At 47.9% G+C, this 17941-nt stretch overlaps 1 protein-coding gene across 2 annotated transcripts in view; it reads right to left on the bottom strand.

Annotated features, from left to right (window-relative positions):
- The window catches only part of LOC126534451 (sulfotransferase ssu-1-like), a 64940-nt gene that overhangs the window by 15224 nt on the left and 31775 nt on the right, over window positions 1-17941 (bottom strand). For both annotated transcript variants that reach the window (XM_050181726.3, XM_055072908.2), the window contains exons 2-4: window positions 13375-13550; window positions 3326-3478; window positions 2121-2508 (exon numbers count right to left, since the gene is read on the bottom strand). In XM_050181726.3, coding sequence (XP_050037683.2) covers window positions 2121-2508; window positions 3326-3478; window positions 13375-13550 — 717 coding nt within the window. The remainder of the gene's footprint in view (window positions 1-2120; window positions 2509-3325; window positions 3479-13374; window positions 13551-17941) is intronic.

Below are 17941 nucleotides of genomic sequence, written 5' to 3' on the forward strand. Positions count from 1 at the left end.
ACAAGCCCCGCGAACAACTGCTCTTTTACACCTCGCATGAGGTAGCGCAACTTCCTATCTTCGGTCATTTCCGGGCGGCTCTACGAGAGAGGCGGGTCATGCCCTCGGCGAACGTTGTGACCGACTCATTAGGTTGTTGCACCGGTAGCTCCATCACCTGTTGGGCGCGGTCGCGTTGGTCGGCACTCGCAAAAGTATCTGTGATCTTCTGCCGAAAGACATTCCATGTCGTGAAGCTACCGCCGCGGCTCTCGAAACACGTACGGTCACTGTCGTCAAGGGCGAAATAAACGTGGGAGAGCTTTTGCTGCTCAGTCCACGGGCTAATCTGTGCAAGACGTTCATACTTGTCAAGCCAGTCTTCAATGTTTTCAAATACTGCACTGCGATAGCGATCGGGAACCAGCGAATGCAGAAGGGTTACCTGTTGTGGACTGGGAAACAGGCTCCTTTGGGGTGCTTGCGGTGGGCTGGTTTAGGTCATTGCGAGATGTGTGCAACTCTTGGAGAGAGGTGGTTGAAGAGCGGAGAACTCCGGGGCAAAGCCTAGCAGTCGACGACTAAAGCGATGCACGGGTGTCGTAACTGGTGACAATTCGTTCGGGCTAGATGAACGACTCCCAGAAGGACTCCGGCGCATCAGACGCGGTCAGTACCCAGCTCCTTCACCAGTGCCACTGTACAACGTGGACAGGACCCGGGGAGACGCTCTTCAAGGGCAACGGGACAACCTCCTCAAAAACCAACAGAGCAGGGGCACGTCTTCTTCGTCATCGCCCAATCTCACTGACCCACTAGACGGAGTCCATTAATGCCCCCATCGTCGTTGCCGTATGCACAAAATACACGCGTCAATATGCGCGACGCGAACTGTGTAGTACTGTCTGGAAGACACACGGGCACCAGCGATTACTCTGAAAACTTCTATGACTCATGTATAAAAGCCGATGCGCCTGACCGGCAGATCAAACTTTCGACGATCGGCAACTGTGTTCGCCGCTATCGTTGTGCTTTCGGAATGTAGCCTGTTTTTCTGGGCATAGTTTCACCCAATAAAGAGTCAGTTTCTCCATTTATATTTTCCCTACTGTGTTCTTGACCCTCACTATCATGTGACGGTCAATGTCAACGCTCAATGTCCACCCGTAACATAGAAATGTTTAGGCTAGCCATGTACAAGGTTTAACGCCTTTCATGCATTGTCACCAGTGCTTTTGCTTGTAAGCGCTCCTCGCTACTGCGATAGCCTTTTGCCGTGTGTTGAAATAGAAAAAATGAAATACGTTAGTTAAAATAACACAGAGGCATAACAACAAAGTAACCCTCTGTTACCCCGTTTGAAGGGAGGCAGAGGCGCGGCGCTTACACAAGTAGAGCACAGCGGCCCAACGATGCAAGAAAGAGCTGAGAAGTCATAAGCGCGCGCGCAATCGCGCATTTTACTGCAGGCTCAAATAAACGTTTTACCAATCCAATCCAATTAGAACTCGTGATGTCACGTTGACGTACACCCGGGTTCGGGGTTTGAAAATGCGTTATGAGCCTGAATAAATTTAGTGTTTCTCTTTTAGCGACCCTTTGAGCGGCTACATTGTCATGTTTCAGTGCCGGGGACGAATAGAACTGTCGGAAACACTAGTTGAGGATTTAACTTTTTGCTGGGCGAAGTTCTGTCCTGAAAAGAACACACAGAGCACAACAATAGCGGTGTGCACAGTCGTAAATGCTCGAAAGGTCATTTACATTTCAGGAGCTTCGGCTCTTTGTATATGACTCATCTTACATTCCAATGTAATTGGAATCTTTTCTAATCACACTGCGTGCACGATTGTGCTTGCGTACGTCACCGAATGTACACCACTATTTGCGTCGTGCACGCAATCTGATTAGAAAAGATTTTCCCGCTTTTGAATTGGCGACAACACTCGAGAAAGTTCCGATACAAACACGACGCTCGGCGAGCGTCTTGCGCCGAGCGTTAACACCTAATTGTTAGCCTGTGAAAAACGGCCACCGGAAGAAGATTAGCAGTGTGCGCGGGTCAATGTATACGTGCCAGTACTAGACCACGTTCAGGTTAAGCCTGACGGCGAGTGCGCACAATAAACCTGCACCGGTACCTCGTCCTTGACGGCGAAGTCGCACGAGTTGAAGATTTTCTTCATGTTGCCCAGCGCCGCGGCCTGGAGGATGCGTTCGACCAGCGCCGGTTCGTCGCGCAGCCTCGCGGCGTACTGGTCGCCGAGGAAGCGGGCCATCTTAACCACAGCGGCCGCGGTGTCTCTCTTGAGTTCCTCGTAGGTCAGGAACAGGACGTTGTGATCCGAACGGTGGGCGTACCACGACAGCAGGTGGTCGAAGTAGTCGCCGAACTCGACGTCGCCCGTGATGAAGAGCTCGAAGAACTCGTCGAAGGTGCCCTTTTCGAAGCAGTAGCCCGGCAGGTGCTTGGTGTGGTAGTAGTAGGAGACGCAGCAGTCAAACGGGTTGCGCGTGATGTACAGGTACCTGCGCCAGGTGCATATGTACAGGCATACGTTCAGTCGGCGTCAAGCGCTTTCGGACCACTCGTATCGGAGATAACGTTCATGTGCAGTTTGGTATTACAGATATATAGCTAGCAACACAATGCAACACTGCGCTATTTGCACTACACACGGCTGGAAAACTGAATACCAGGCTGCATGGCCTAGGCTGGGGAAATTCGCTGCTTTTTCGCAGGTTTCGTGATCCGTAAACTATGGGTACTGACACCTGCTGTACGATCACAGCACACGTGCCAGCGGTATAAACAGGAATATAAGACATGCGGATGACCCCGAACGCATATAAATCGTTATTACTGCATATAGATCACCTGTAGAAAAGCTTTTAAGATTTGGCGGTATACCATATACGGCGGCAACAGTTATCGCTGTTGCCACGTATTTTATCAAAGCGGAAATATCAAGCGCGCTAACTTAACTTCAGGGCATGAATACACTAGAGGAATGCAATGCGATGCCATCGCGCAGGGTAAAGGTGAGAAGAGTATAATACCGCACAAACCAAGTCATTGACTGGCTGAAGTGACTGGCTGAAGGGAAAATATTAAAAGCGTTCAATACAGCGTCATGTACAGTCTTTGCAACAACAGCGAAGAGAACGTGGTTAGCCAGTAGACCACTACATTTTGTCAGATAGATATATGTCTCGCATCATATCCCGGTTCTATATGTCACAACAGCAGTGTATGCATGGTCGCAACCTTCTCGCCCGTTCTCAGCAACTCTACCGGCGTCGCAGTTACGTGCGACGGCTACGCACGAGTCGCACGGCTGCGTACTTAGCCTGCGGCGAGTAGGGCTGCCTGTCGAAGGGCAAATGCGTCTTTATGGCACCCGGCTTTCTCCTCAGGATCGATCGCTCTGCGCCGCGCATCTCCAGGAAGGGCGTGCTGTCCCAGAACTCCTCGCGGTTCCGGGGAGGAACTGCGCCGCTGGGAAAGCGGTACATAGCACTCGCTGTTAGCCGTGTACTATGGTTGAAGACCGGCCCACTCTAAATAGCAACTAGCATAGACACTGCATAGGCAACAGCATAGACACAGAGGCCGCGTGCGCCCTCTAACAGTGTCTGCACCGCCAGCGTTTGGTTGGGGAGCGCATGCTTAGCCAAAGCGTCTATTAGCTCTAGAAGCAGACCCCTACGCACTTATCTTCTTTCTTTTAAGCCCAACATATCTTCTTTCCTTTACGTGCGCCGCATAGCACGAATCTCGACAGGCACATTACGGGCATTATCTCTCCACTGTAGCAGCGCGCATCTGTCACCTGCGGAATCTTGAAAGGGAGAAATTGTCATCCACCTCACAGTATCACACATGCACAACACTTGCTTTGTATAAGTTCGTTGTGATCTGAGATGGACGAAAACCTTTATGCTTGCTAATTGCGTGTCCTTTGAAACAGGATGGCGACAAATAGTCAGCTAGTCTGCATGAGGTGATCAGGTGTTGCAAAAACCCGCAGTAAAAAATAAAATTTTATTCGAATTCTGAGGTTTCACATGCTTGAAGTACAGTATGACTAAAGGCACAAAATAGTGGGGAACTCTGCTTTAATTTTCACCACCTGGTGCTCTTTAACGTGCACCTAAGTATAAATACACGAGTCTGGCATTTAGCCTACCATCGAAAAGCACCGGCACCGCCGGCATTGAAACCGTCACGTCGAGCTCAGCCGGCCAACACGACAGCTACTGAGCGGTGGGTGCTGGCGACAAAAGTTGTCAACATTTCTAATACCATCAAATAAACCAATCAAACAGGCGGTGGTCTCTCCGGTTATCTCGGAGCCCGCAGCGATGCCTCTCGTGGTACTGCAGCACTCATACAATCGACACTTAAAGCATATGGCCCCGAGAAAAGCACGAAAGCCAATTGAAATTAGTGATTTGAACACCTTGATAAAACCAGCTCACAAGAAGCAAGCGCTGCGCCGTCGCTGGGCGAGATAAAGTCGCATAAGGATGGCCCAGCGTTCCTTAGAGACAAAGTATTCTCTATCGATAAAACCGCAGGAATCGCTCTGCTAACCCAAGACGTCCCGAGAAGCTTCTAAGGACTGTCGACCCGCGGGTTTCGTCGTCCGGTAATTTTTTCAGGTTTGCAAGCCTCTCTCACTGTAGATGCGAACTTTACGGCATTTAATAACTGCACCTTACTAAGAAAGCTTCAGCTAATCTTGGTCTTTAATATCCTGCAGTCGCAGAGCACTGTCTTCCTGTCACAGTTCGTCACAGAGCGAGCGTGTACAATAACAGCACACAAGAACGTTTGCAGACATGTACAATTTCTCACAAAAAATAACCAAAACACAAGTGGAGTCGCGTTTGCAGAATTAGGTTTTCGCAAGCATAAAACAGTAGCAATAACACCCCGATGTTTAAGCAGAATTGTACAAAAAGGCAAAATTCTAGATAAGAAATTGACTGACCGTTATCATACTCCCTAATGCAAAACTTGAGCACAGCTCTGTAGGTGTGTTCATTGCGCCAAATATCGGCGCGACTGCCTCGCTAATCGGGCGATGGCAAGAGGCAGCGCGTGGGAGACGCGTGGGCGTGATTCACAGCAGCCGCCGCAGATAGACCTTCGCTTATGCAGCGCTTTGTTTCCATACGAATGACACACGCTACTCTGGCACCATCTCGTAGCCATCGTCGCCGCAAAGCCCGTCTTCTGCTATACTACGCTTTTCTTATGCTTTCTCCATAACCTGCACCTGCGCTTTCCACCTAATGGTTGCGCTGCACCCTTCTCCTCCGCTTTCCTCCTCACGCTGTCTTCGTTATCGCCGTCTTTCATCTCCCGCTGCGCTCCGCGTTCGCTTTCATCCTTCGCTGTGCTCGTTCGCTCGGTTACGAGAGATAATGCCGACACTCGCCACACGAACATGCACCTAAGTGTTGCGCTCTAAAATAGTGCTTACATGTATGCGCATGAGTACAATAGCGCTGACCCCTACATATTGTCACCCAGCTATTACAACTAAAACAGTTTACCACCGACAGATTGGCCAAAAAACGTCTGCGTTCAGCGATGGCTGGTCCTCGGAGAACGCGCGCGCAACCACGAACTTCATCGTTCTCGCCTTAAGGGTCCCGTGTCATCACGTGCAAACTTATTTCGCGTCAATATGTTGTTACTAATAAACCGCACATTGCAAACTGAAGCACGCGGAAGACATATATAAACAACTCGCACATAATAAGCTGCTGTATTCAAGACATATAGCAAGACTTAAGAGGGACGCAACCGCAGTTGGACACGTGAGACGTCTTGTGCCTACTGCAAAGGGTGTGTGGGTACTTCAGGTATAGGAATGCATTCGCTAACATTACTTATTATTTACATTATAACAATACATCTTGCGCCATTACAACATTAATAACATTACAAACATAAATTTATTCACGTATTGTGTGCAAGTAAAATTGGAGACACAGGGGGTACGAATGCGATGGTCTGTATAAGCATAAAAGCCGATGGCCTAGCTATTCCCCCCCCCCCCCCCCCCGCCAACAAAGCGGTGGAACTCATCTCAATATGACTGTCAACGGTAATGCGTTCAGCACTGAATCGATATAGCGACATAACGTGTTGCCAACGTCGAAACGAGTTAGGCATGGGGCATGTATTGCAGTGACGATACTCTTTCGCGCTTCAAAATGGTAACCACTCGGCGCCATCTAGCACCACTGCCACGAAGCCTGCGCCTGGCCGCCGAATTTCATGGCGCACCGGTGCATGCGAACGCTCAGAAACGCGCCATGCGGCAACGAGGCTCCTCGCTCGTGCATTTTTCTGGACACGCCACGCCATCTAGTGGCACTACCGAGCAGTCTGCGCGTGGCCGCCGATACGAGAAGCCTGAAGCGCCGGGCCCAGTGAACGCTGACAATTGTTTCCTAGCTTGCCGCACACTCAATGGCACTAACTCAGTGAACGAATTTGGCGAAAGGTTCGTATAAGAGCGACACATATCCAGTGCATCATGACGCACCCTGCTAAAGCGTTGTTCTGAAATGCATTGATCGAAACCTGCAAATTCTCAGTGCATTTGTGGCGTAGCCTGCTAATGTGCCCGATTGTTGTGTTTGAGGGACCCTTGTATCGTAGGTTCGATTCTGCTCAGCATCGCAGAAATTTCAGCAATATTTTTCGTGATTGTAGAGCAGCACTTTCCTAATGACACGCACATAGCTATCGACGCTGGCGTGAAAGAGGTTCGTTGAAAATTGGCACGTTTGTACACGTTCCCACATACTCATTGGCCCAAATAGGTCTGACGGTTGGTTTCGAACCCTCTTAGCTCAACACAGCAGCCCAGTGCGCTAACCAACCGTCCACGGACTACCCAGTGACCCAGGTAAGCAGGGAAACGGTGACACACACACACATACACACGCATCATCATCATCAGCCTGGTTACGCCCACTGCAGGGCAAAGGCCTCTCCTATACTTCTTCAACTACCCCGATCACGTACTAATTGTGGCCATGTTGTCCCTGCAAACTACATACATACATACATACATACATACATACATACATAGCCCCAGCAATTATGCGAAGTACCCTAAGAATGCCAAGGCATTAACAAATTTTTACAAGCGCTCTTTTCTGTGAGCTTTTGTTGGCCATTGTCGAACTGTTTCTTTAATAAGAAGTCGGCAACGGCCTTATGTTCATCAACTCGGCGTCACCAAGGAACGCAATAAACGCGCGTAGAACTCTATTCGTGGCTGCTTCGCAGGCCCTTCCGGGAACACTACGTCATTAAAGCCCACCTGTGTGTCGTAGCGCAAGCTTTGAGTGTGACGTCTTGTGAATCTAACTATGGTCTGATATAGTGACGCCACACGACCATGTGACGTCATAGCGTTTTCCGTATAAGAAGAAGCCGTTATTGGCAATAAAGTTAGTTGCCTTTCTGCTCCTGGACCGTTGTCGCTCTTCTGCATTAGTTCATCTGGTGACGAGGATGGGATCACCGTGACCTAGCCTACTGGACATCATCAACGAAGATGCGGCCGCTCAACGAGGCCACGCTACTACCGGAGGCGTCGCTACCATAGGTCAGCAAGAGATCCGGAATTCAAGCAAGTAACACATTTACTTCTCCTACCAAGCCATGTCCCGGCTCGGCAGACTAGACGAGTACGACCCTAAGGTTCAGAACTTCGAATCTTATGTCGAACGATTTGAGCATTACGTCAGGGCAAACGAGATAGCGGAAGTGAAGAAACTGTCTGTTTTTTTGACAGTAATTGGTGCAGAAGAATATGAAATTCTCAAAAACTTGGTTGTTCCATTGCTACCAGGAGATAAGACCTTCGCGTAAGTAAAGAAGCTCTTGCAAAGCCACTACAGCCCGAAGGCGTCTGTAATTGCAGAAAGGTGCGAATTCAACCGCCGAGTGCAACTTGACCACGAAAGTGTCGAAGACTTCGTAGTAGAGTTGAAGCACCTAGCCCGCAAATGTAACTTCGGGCCATTTCTACTGGACGATCTACGCGACAGATTGGTAGCTGGGATCCGAAGTGAAGAAACGCAGAAGGCGTTGTTCACGGCTGACGCACTCACGTTTGAAAGGGCATGCAAAATAGCTCTTGACAGCAAATTGGCCGCAAAACAAACAGCCGCAATGAAAGCAGCAAGCCGGGTGGAGAGCATAAACCCATTGGAAATAAACTAACGAGCATCAGCGCAGTGACCGTGACCAAGCGAAGGATAAAAGCTCGGCGCGAAACAAGACCAAGAAACAAGAATGTTACCACTGTGGCAAGACACACGCGCGAGAACATTGCTTGTATAAGAACTACTCGAGCAAGCAATGTTCAAAAGTTGGAAACCTTCAAAACATGTGTCGAACGAGCAAAAGTGAGCTGAAGGCACATGCAGTAATGGAATCGTCAGACGAAGACGAGCACACTCTGTACAACTGCACAGTCGACACACCCGTGAAGAACGGTTACGTGGTTACTGTAAACGTGAAGGGCCAGAAAGTGTCAATGCAGGCGGACACGGGGCCGCAGTGACAGTTGTACCTGAAAGTGTGTACAAAGAGAAGTTTGCGCATGTGCATTGTGAACCAACTCGGGTTGTTGTAAAGAGGTACACAGGCGAGAAAATGGATGTCATAGGGCAATGCAATGTAACCGCGACCTATGAAGGGCAGAGTGCAGTTTTACCAATCGTTATTGTGAATAACCGCGAACGAGAGTTACCTGTATTGCTCGGAAGAACCTGGCTTAACAAGCTTCGGCTGAATTGGACATCGCTTTGCAGTGTGCGCAGCGAAGACAGAGTAGATAAGATTAGCGCAAAGTTTCCAGACGTGTTTTCACAATCGCTCGGTGCTATCATGAACTTCGAGGCACAAATTGTTTTGCAACCGGGTTGTACGCCGGTGTTTTGTAAAGCACGCCCGCTTCCTTTTTCTTTGCGCGAACAAGCAGAAAAACTCCTCGCTGAGCTCGAAAGCCAAGGCGTAATCACGCCTGTGAGTAGCAGTGATTGGGAAACTCCACTGGTTTTGGTCCCAAAGAAGCAAGGTGATCAAATACGCCTCTGTGGCGATTACAAAATCACTGTAAATCTGGTACTTAAAATAGACCACTACCCACTACCCCAACCAGAAGAATTGTTCACAGCACTGTGTGGAGGCAAATTATTTTGTGTCTTAGATTTGTCATCGGCATACCAAAAAGTGGTACTGAGCCCAGAATCGGGACATATTCTGACGGTTAACACGCACAAGGGGCTCTATCAATATAACAGACTTTCTTATGGAATAGCCAGTGCCCCTGCTGTGTTCCAGCGCATGATGGATAAGGTTTTGCTTGGTATTCCGAATGTTGGTTGTTATATTGATGATGTCCTAATTGCAGGCCAGGACGTGGACGATTGCCAAAAAACGCTCGAGCGGGTGCTAGGCAAGCTTTCGGAGCATAACATTACGTTAAAGCGGGAAAAATGTAAGTTTTTCCAAGATTCTGTCTCGTACCTTGGGCACAAGGTCAGCACCGATGGCATCTACCCGACAGAAGAGAAAGTGAAGGCAATCCTGCACGCTCCTGAGCCAACAAATGTAACCGAATTAAGAGCATACTTAGGGCTGCTCAATTTTTACAGCAAATTTATGAAGAATGTGTCATCTATAGCGATATGGTTGGCGTTCAGAAGTGCCTAACGAGCTCCAGCCATACTGCGTTAGACATATAGCGCTATCACTTGAGCAAGGTTGTGTCACGTGGAGCACAAGGGTGATCGTGCCCGAGGCATTGCGACCGGCTGTGTTGTCCTTGCTACATGAGGACCACCCAGGCACCTCAAGGATGAAAACGCTGGCTAGAGGCTTCATTTGGTGGCCAGGTCTCGATAAAGTAGTAGAAGGTTACGTACGAACCTGTCGGGTTTGCGGAGTCGTGCAACCAGCCGCGCAGCCTGTACCACTACACCCTTGGCCTTATCCGTCCAAGGTTTGGCAAAGGCTGCATGTTGACTTTGCTATGAAAGGTCAGCTTAACTTTCTAGTCTTAGTGGACGCCTATTCTAAGTGGACTGAAGTATGGCTAATGACCTCTACCGCCACAAGACAAACGATTTCCAAACTTCGAACTGTCTTCGCGGCGTACGGATTTCCCGACGAAATTGTGCGTGATAATGGGCCGCAATTAGTATCACAAGAGTTCGAAGACTTCTTGGCTAAGAATAACATAAAACATACAAGAACACCACCCTATCACCCAATTTCGAACGGGGCAGCCGAACGTCTAGTCCAAACAACGAAGCGCGCATTGCTGAAACAGCTGCTATCAGATGTCTCGCAAAACCGAGAATCAGTGCAAACTGGGTTAGACAGCTTTTTGATGAGCTATCGGAACACGCAACATAGTGTGACAGGCAGCACTCCTGCGCAGCTCTTCTTAGTCTTAGCTCTTCTTAGACCAAGTTGTCATTCCTCAAACCCGATTTTAAGCAAGATATGCTCAACAAACAGCTCAACAGCACGCGGCAGAGAGATAAGCACCGGGGTACTGAACGTGGATTCTTAGTGAGTGACAAAGTGTTTGTTAAATGCCTTCGTGGTGAAAATGTGGCTTGGGAAGACGGCGTAGTTACAAAGATTGTAAGCCCAGTGATATATCTTGTGAATGTGGCGGGTGAAGTGCGCTTTGTGCATGCTGACCATTTGCGTCACTCCTTTGCGAGAGCTGTCTCAGCTGAACCATTGCAGCTACTTCCCGACACAAGGCGCCTGGCCAAGCTGCAACAACCGCCAGATACAGATCCCGTAGTCACCCCTACAAGACTCCCGGTGGCCGCCGCAGCACCCGTGGAATCTGCATTACGGGACTCTATGCAGAGTCCAACTCCTCGGGCTTCAACCGACCCTCCGACTACGGTAACGACGACTTCACACAAGGATACATCCCCAGCAAAGCAGAGCACAGAAGTTCCAAGCAACCCGAAGTTATGCCTCGACGAAGCGGCCGTGCGCGACGTCCACTGGATAGGTTTAGACATGAGGACTTTAGGAAGTGAAGTGCGGACTTAATCTAAGTGGGAAGGAATGTCGTAGCGCAAGTTTGTGTGTGACGTCTTGTGATATCTAACTATGGTCTAATATAGTGACGCCACACGACCCTGGGACGTCATAGCGTTTTCTGTATAAGAACAAGCCGTTCTTGGCAATAAAGTTAGTTGCCTTTCTCCTCCTGGACCGTTGTCGCTCTTCGGCGTTAGTTCACTGTGGAAGCTCCCGCTTCTGCAGACTGTGAAATGACTCCTTTCTTTCCTGATCGAACTTCGGGCACAACCACACGAAGTGTTTCACATCGCCAATCTCACCACGAGTTCGGCAAAACAATCGTGCTGATAGCGTTAAGAGATGCTCAAGCGGAACAACTGCTGGCCATGCACAACAGGATAAGCCTACCTTTTGTAACACCAACGAATTAAGGATCGCCAAGGAATTGAGAATAAAAAGTCCCCGACGGTTACGATACTCCCTAATGCGAAATTTGAGCGCAGCTCTGTAGGTGTTCCCATTTCGCAATACGTTTGCTGGCGCGGAAAATCTGTCTCGTGCGGCACGCTGCAAACGAAGCAAAGTGTGGCACGACCACCTCCCGAATCTGGAAATCGCGAGGAGCAGCGCGTGGATGACGCGTGGGCGCGATTGACAGCAGCAGCCGCTGCAAACAGACCTCCCAGACGACTGGTGTGGTATGATATATGGGTGTCGTATGGGTGTGGTATATAAAGTTCCCTTTAGCTGTGGCCGATTTCCCGTAGGGCAAACGGGACGGTGTATCAATCAGAGGCTAATTAAACATAAAAGGTCGCTAACCAGTGGATCGCCTTCTAATCTTTCCTTACATTGCCAAGACTGTAACTGCATGCCTGAGTTAGATGAATGCGCTATATTGTACAGACATACGAATGAAGATACGCGTCTTATGGTCGAGGCATGGCATATCAATAATGGCGGAAGTGCGTGCGTGAGTCAGCCTTCGATTACCATACGTAAGAAATAGATCAAATGCCTTAACAGTTACCTCTCACGCAGACCGGCACGTGTACCCGATTGACACGTGATGCTACCTTTCCAGGGCATGCGCAGATGAGTTTTGCGCCTTACTTTTTTCGCCTCAGTGCTTCCTTCAGTTAATAGTCGGCGTTCGTGTTGTCCCCTTCTCTTGTGTGCCTGTCTACACGCCTTACCCCTTCTTTGCATTATGGAACAATAGAAGCGCGGGCGTCAATGCCTGCCCTTGCCTGATTTTGGTCATGTGAGCTTAGCCACTTATCCGCGATCAAAAAAAAAGTTAGCAGCCACTGAAGCTTTAATCAGTTAATCGGAACGCTAATTTATCATTCGCCCAGCCCTAGTAAACATAAAATGCGATTCAGCCTAAGGACACAAAGCAGATTACAGTTATTCAGGTGCCAAAAATGTAGGTAAATAGTAAACCGACCTGAGTGCCATAATGTTGCCTAAAAGTCTCTGTACAATGTTTACATTGATAAACCTTCGGACGCACAGTCTAGGCAAATAAACAAGATCTATTGGTGACGGGCGGAGTACGGCGACGATATATCATCGCGAAATGCGCGGGCGCGAAGTCGGAGACAGCTTGTCGAATGATTCCGCAACGCCACAGTGTTTCTACAGTGTCTTCACGAAATCTTGGTTACCGCCAATACTATTCATTCGCGCAAACATCGCCAATATCCCGCGTAATTATTTTGGCCTTTCTTACATATGTGCAGAGGTTGGCATAGTGATGCGTTGAAGAAATAAAGGAGAACACTTAACACTAACTTTCAAGCGCTGTTATTAGAAGAGTAATCCGCGAAGGCACCAATACACAAGGCCCCCGTTATGAACGCATTCATAAATTCATCAGGCATTGCAGATTATTTATCGGGTTTAATAAAAATGCAACTGTGGTGCAATAAATTAAAAATGTAACTTAAGATGTAGCCTGGTAGTTGCCTTCATAGAAAACGTGTTTTTTATTATTATTTATTAACCCTCTCTTTATAGGCGTTGAACCTGAGCATCAAACATGCAATTATGCATACAACAAGAGTTCGTAATGTGATACCTTCGTTCATAAGATAACGAGGATGCTGCACGGTGCACAACGACACAAGCTAGCACATGAGATTTTCGTGCTTTCACATGTCAGCTGCTTGTACTTCTTGCATGCTCCCGCACGTATTTCCGATTTGGAGACACCACGTACACAAACACACACATCACGGAAACAATGCCGAAATCAATCCGACGACTCTGACCTCATTGTTTCTCATGTGTACCTGTATATGTTGTAGACGAGGTACTGCAGCCAGGTCGTTCCGCACTTCGGGTAGCTGACGATGAACACGTCGTCTGGAAGAGGCTGGTAGGCAAGCGCCGAGCGGACGCATTGCTCGGGGAAGTAGTAGCTCCAGAGCATGCCCTCGATCACCCGGGTCAGCGGGCGCGTTGCCATCTGCACACAAACTCCATGTTGCACTCCATGTTGCAGCAGAGGTTGAGCAACATTCAATTGAAAGTTCGCGGTTTCCTGTGCTAAAACCACGTGCTGGTTATGAAGCACACCGTAGTGGAGGATTCCGGATTAATTTTTCACTACCTTTATTGTCCGTCCAATACACGGTACACGAGCATTCTCTAGCGACGCATTCTTTGCCTACTCTAGGCACATTGAGTCGTCCTACGTACCCATTTATCTACTCGAACTGCTACATCATAATGATGCCGTCGTGATGGTTCAAGTGGCTATATATCAGGATATGCATGATACCACATGCGTGGCATAACATGGTTGGCATTGCATGAAGTGAATGACATAAGTGATGTATGACATTGTTGGGAGCTCAGTTTAGCGGAGGCAAGGAATACACGTTTGGATATCTTGAGAACGGTGCGTCCACTGGCTTTTATTCGGAAGTAAAAGCAGGTTTGCCCAGTGGTTGTGGTGGCGTCCTAGTCGAGAAGCTGCCTCGATTCCGAAAAATAACAGGGGATAATGACCCCCCCCTCCCCCACATAACGAGGGAAACCGGCTTTCCGAGAAGCGGGGACAACGCAGGTTGCTATCATCCAAATGTGGTGTCATGTATGTCATCACCTGGCCATTTAGATCTTCGTGATGCCATCGCAGTCGTTTCTTTACCTGGTTAAATGTTAAAATGTCATGCATGACATGAATAACAGGACGATATGATGATACGGGTGACATGGCATGCAACACATGTCATGACTTACACACGTGACATGAATGAGATAACATGCACGATGTGGCGTAAATGTCTTGATGCCATTTTCTAACGCACGAGATGGCAGGATATGGCATGCAATGGTATGTATGACATGCATGACATGGAAGGCTCGTCACACGGAAGGCTCGTGCAAAGCACACAAACAACTGCTTACTTTAAGCAAGCCCATCTGGTAATTCTGAAGAGGTCCCAACAATGCCGGAAAGTCAGGCAAAGGCAGGTACTAAAAAATTCAGGTCAAGTACATCTAACGTGGTGTATTACATACATGTACTTAGGATTGGCCAGTGAATGCTACGCGAAAGCTAATGCTGACGTGCCGTTCTATTTGACAGGCTGATATTGACGGTTTTATTATAACTGATAGACAATGTGGCAATGCCTATAGTATTGAACGGACGTTTTTAACCAATGCTTAAAGACGTACAGCCAATGACGACATCCTATCAAGAAAGCAGGCCCGTAATAGGCATTTGGGTTGCCCGGCTTAGGCAATTAAGTGCATCCCCCGGCAACGCAGGGCCAGCGATAGATGTATGATACAGTGGCTTTGTCAGCACTGGCATTACGGAGGCAACGAGGGTATTTGCAGGCCTGGCTGGTGCCAGCTCAAAACCAACATCGGCCCTGGCTGGCACCATGCAATGTGCTGCCTGGGATGAGGCGGAAAGTACCCGCCGTGGTTGCTCAGTGGCTATGGTGTTAGGCTGCTGAGCACAAGGTCGCGGGATCGAATCCCGGCCACGGCGGCCGCATTTCGATGGGAGCGAAGTGCGAAAGCAGCCGCGTGCTTAGATTTAGGTGCACGTTAAAGAACCCCAGGTGGTCGAAATTTCCGGGGTCCCCCCCTACGGCGTGCCTCATAATCACAAAGTGGTTTTGGCACGTAAAACGCCATAACTTAAACTTAGGCGGAAAGTAGAGGAGGAGGGTTTGGCGAAAGCGTGAGAGGAAAAGCGTATTGCCGCTCTGCGGCGACGGTGGCTACTAGTAGCGCGCGTCGTCTGTTCACTGATGGCATGCCGCGAGCGCGTCTAGCGAAACCGTATATATGAAAACAAAGCACTGCATTAGCGGAGGTCTGTTTGCGGCGGCTGCTGTGAATCGCGGCCTGTCGCCTTCTTCCGATTACCGAGGTCGTCGCGCCACTTCTTGCTCTGTTTGCAACGTGCCGCAGGAGACAGATTGTGAAACCAAAACACTTATAGAGCTGCGCACAAATTTTGTCTTAGAAAGTATCGTAATCCTCGGTGAATTTTGTTTTCTGAGACAAGTACACTATTAAAACAAAGGATTATACATTTTTATAGATGTATGTTAGTTGAAGCGGGCTAGGTGGAATACTACAGTACCATACATTGTTTAAAACTAATGCAAACATGGCGCGGTTGGCCGAATTGCTTTGATTAAATCAAGACAAGTTCCTAGGCTGCCAAAAGGCGAGGTATTCTACAGAACGACTGCCGCACAGTGGCTATACCTGCTCCATGCAATTGCTCAAGAAATGCACGGTGGCTGTGCGCAACAGCCTCGGTTATCCTCCAGCATAATCATTCGCAACTCGGAACTTCAAGTAGCGAGAGATATTATTTAGTAGAAAGGTCGGCCTGAGCTAGCCTGTTTTGGCCTGCTACTCTGCACAGGGGATAAAGAGAGTGATAAAAGACGGTGATGAGCACAGGAAGAAGGTAAGTGGTTTCCTTAAAGCCTTGATGATGGTGATTTGGGATTTTTATGGCGCAACAGTCGTGCAGACTATAATGCGCCAAGCACATGTTTTTCGGATTAGCTTATTTGTTCAAATGCGGTAAAATGGTGTAAATGGCCAAGTAAAAATATAAAACATGAAATGTGCTGCAGTTCTTGTAGAATTCCTGTGGCTTTTAAAAGTTAAACGTATCTTCATATTGTACGAGTGGTTCATCGCTCAATAATAACATGGGATGGATAGGGATTCTTCTTTCGTAAGAAATCTGAAAATATCTTTCCCTCCATTTTTCTAAGCGAGAACATGTTATTAAAATGTGTAGCACGTTTAAAATTTCACGGCAGCGTTGGTATGTTGGTTGTGGTTTGTTATTAAGTAACTATGTGTCCGCCTTGTGTGACCAATTCTTAGGCGACATAAGGTAACCTCGCAAAATCTTTGTCTGTGGCGACAACTCCGCCATTCTCGTGAAATAGGTTTTATGCAATAAAGCTTGTTAAGTTTTTGCTCATCCCACACTTTCTGCCAGTGTTTCTCAACTGCTATTCTTAAAGTGGCTTTATAATCTTGCCAAGGTAGGCCAGCATCGTGTAGCTCCAAATCTTCGGTACGAGCTGCCATAATATCTGCTCTTTCATTCCCCGGTATTCCTACATGACTAGGAATCCAGCAGAAAGTGACATTTAAAGCTCTCTTGTGACATTAGGTGCATTGATTTCGTATTTTCTTCAGTAGAATTTTTCAGATGGTAATCTAGATGCGAGAGCTTGAAGAGAGCTCAAGGATTCGCTAAGTATAACAGATTGATTATTTCCTCTTTTCAGGATGTCTTCAAGAGCTAACGAACTGGCATGGAGTTCTGCAGTAAAGACAGTAGCCTGACTTGGAAGTCTCATTTGTTTTTCAAATTGATTTGATGTAACTGCAGCGCCTACATTGCCATTGCTTTTTGATCCATCTGTAATGTATGTCATGCAGAAATTATATTCTGATTCTATTTCTAAATAATCACTTAGTAACGCCCGCTTGGTGAAGATCGTTTTCTGTTTTTTGTTAACCTAAAGTCGCATTGCGCATGTTTCATCTCCCAAGGAGCAAAAGAAGGTTCATCTTGCAAGAATCTTTTTCTTGCGTTGTAACATAGGTCCGTATTCAGCTTTTGGTACCTGATAAAAAAGGAAGGAATGATTGCCGGTTTGCTGCTCAAATGTATTTCAAAGCGCGGCCTTGTAAATAGTAGTCTACAAGGATGCGTGGAACAGGATAGTACTCTCATTATGTACATGTTTTTAATTTAATTATGGCGTTTTACGTGCCAAAACCACTTTCTGATTATGAGGCACGCCGTAGTGGAGGACTCCGGAAATTTCGACCACCTGGGGTTCTTTAACGTGCACCTAAATCTAAGCACACGGGTGTTTTCGCATTTCGCCCCCATCGAAATGCGGCCGCCGTGGCCGGGATTCGATCCCGCGACCTCGTGCTCAGCAGCCCAACACCATAGCCACTGAGCAACCACGGCGGGTATGTACATGTTTCCAAGAAGTAGTCTTCTGTGTTCCAAAGACAACTTGTTGGTTTCTGCATAGAAGCTTTGTATTGGAGACGTACGAAACGCGCCGGAACACAGACGTAGTCCAAGACGATCCACCTGATCAAGAACCTCTCATGCCGACTTTCGAGCTGAGCCGTACACAAAACATTCGTAGTCTAATTGTGACCGGACAACTGCATTGTATATGCGAAGCAGACATATTCCATCTGAACCCCACGATCGAATGGATAGGATCTTTAATAAATTTATGAATTTCAGAGATTTCTGTTTTGCATACGCGATGTGCGCTTTGAAGTTGAGTTTCTTGTCAAATATTATACCAAGAAATTTGCGTC

Source organism: Dermacentor andersoni, chromosome 7 (genome assembly GCF_023375885.2).
Source record: "Dermacentor andersoni chromosome 7, qqDerAnde1_hic_scaffold, whole genome shotgun sequence".
NCBI classification, from domain to species: domain Eukaryota; kingdom Metazoa; phylum Arthropoda; class Arachnida; order Ixodida; family Ixodidae; genus Dermacentor; species Dermacentor andersoni.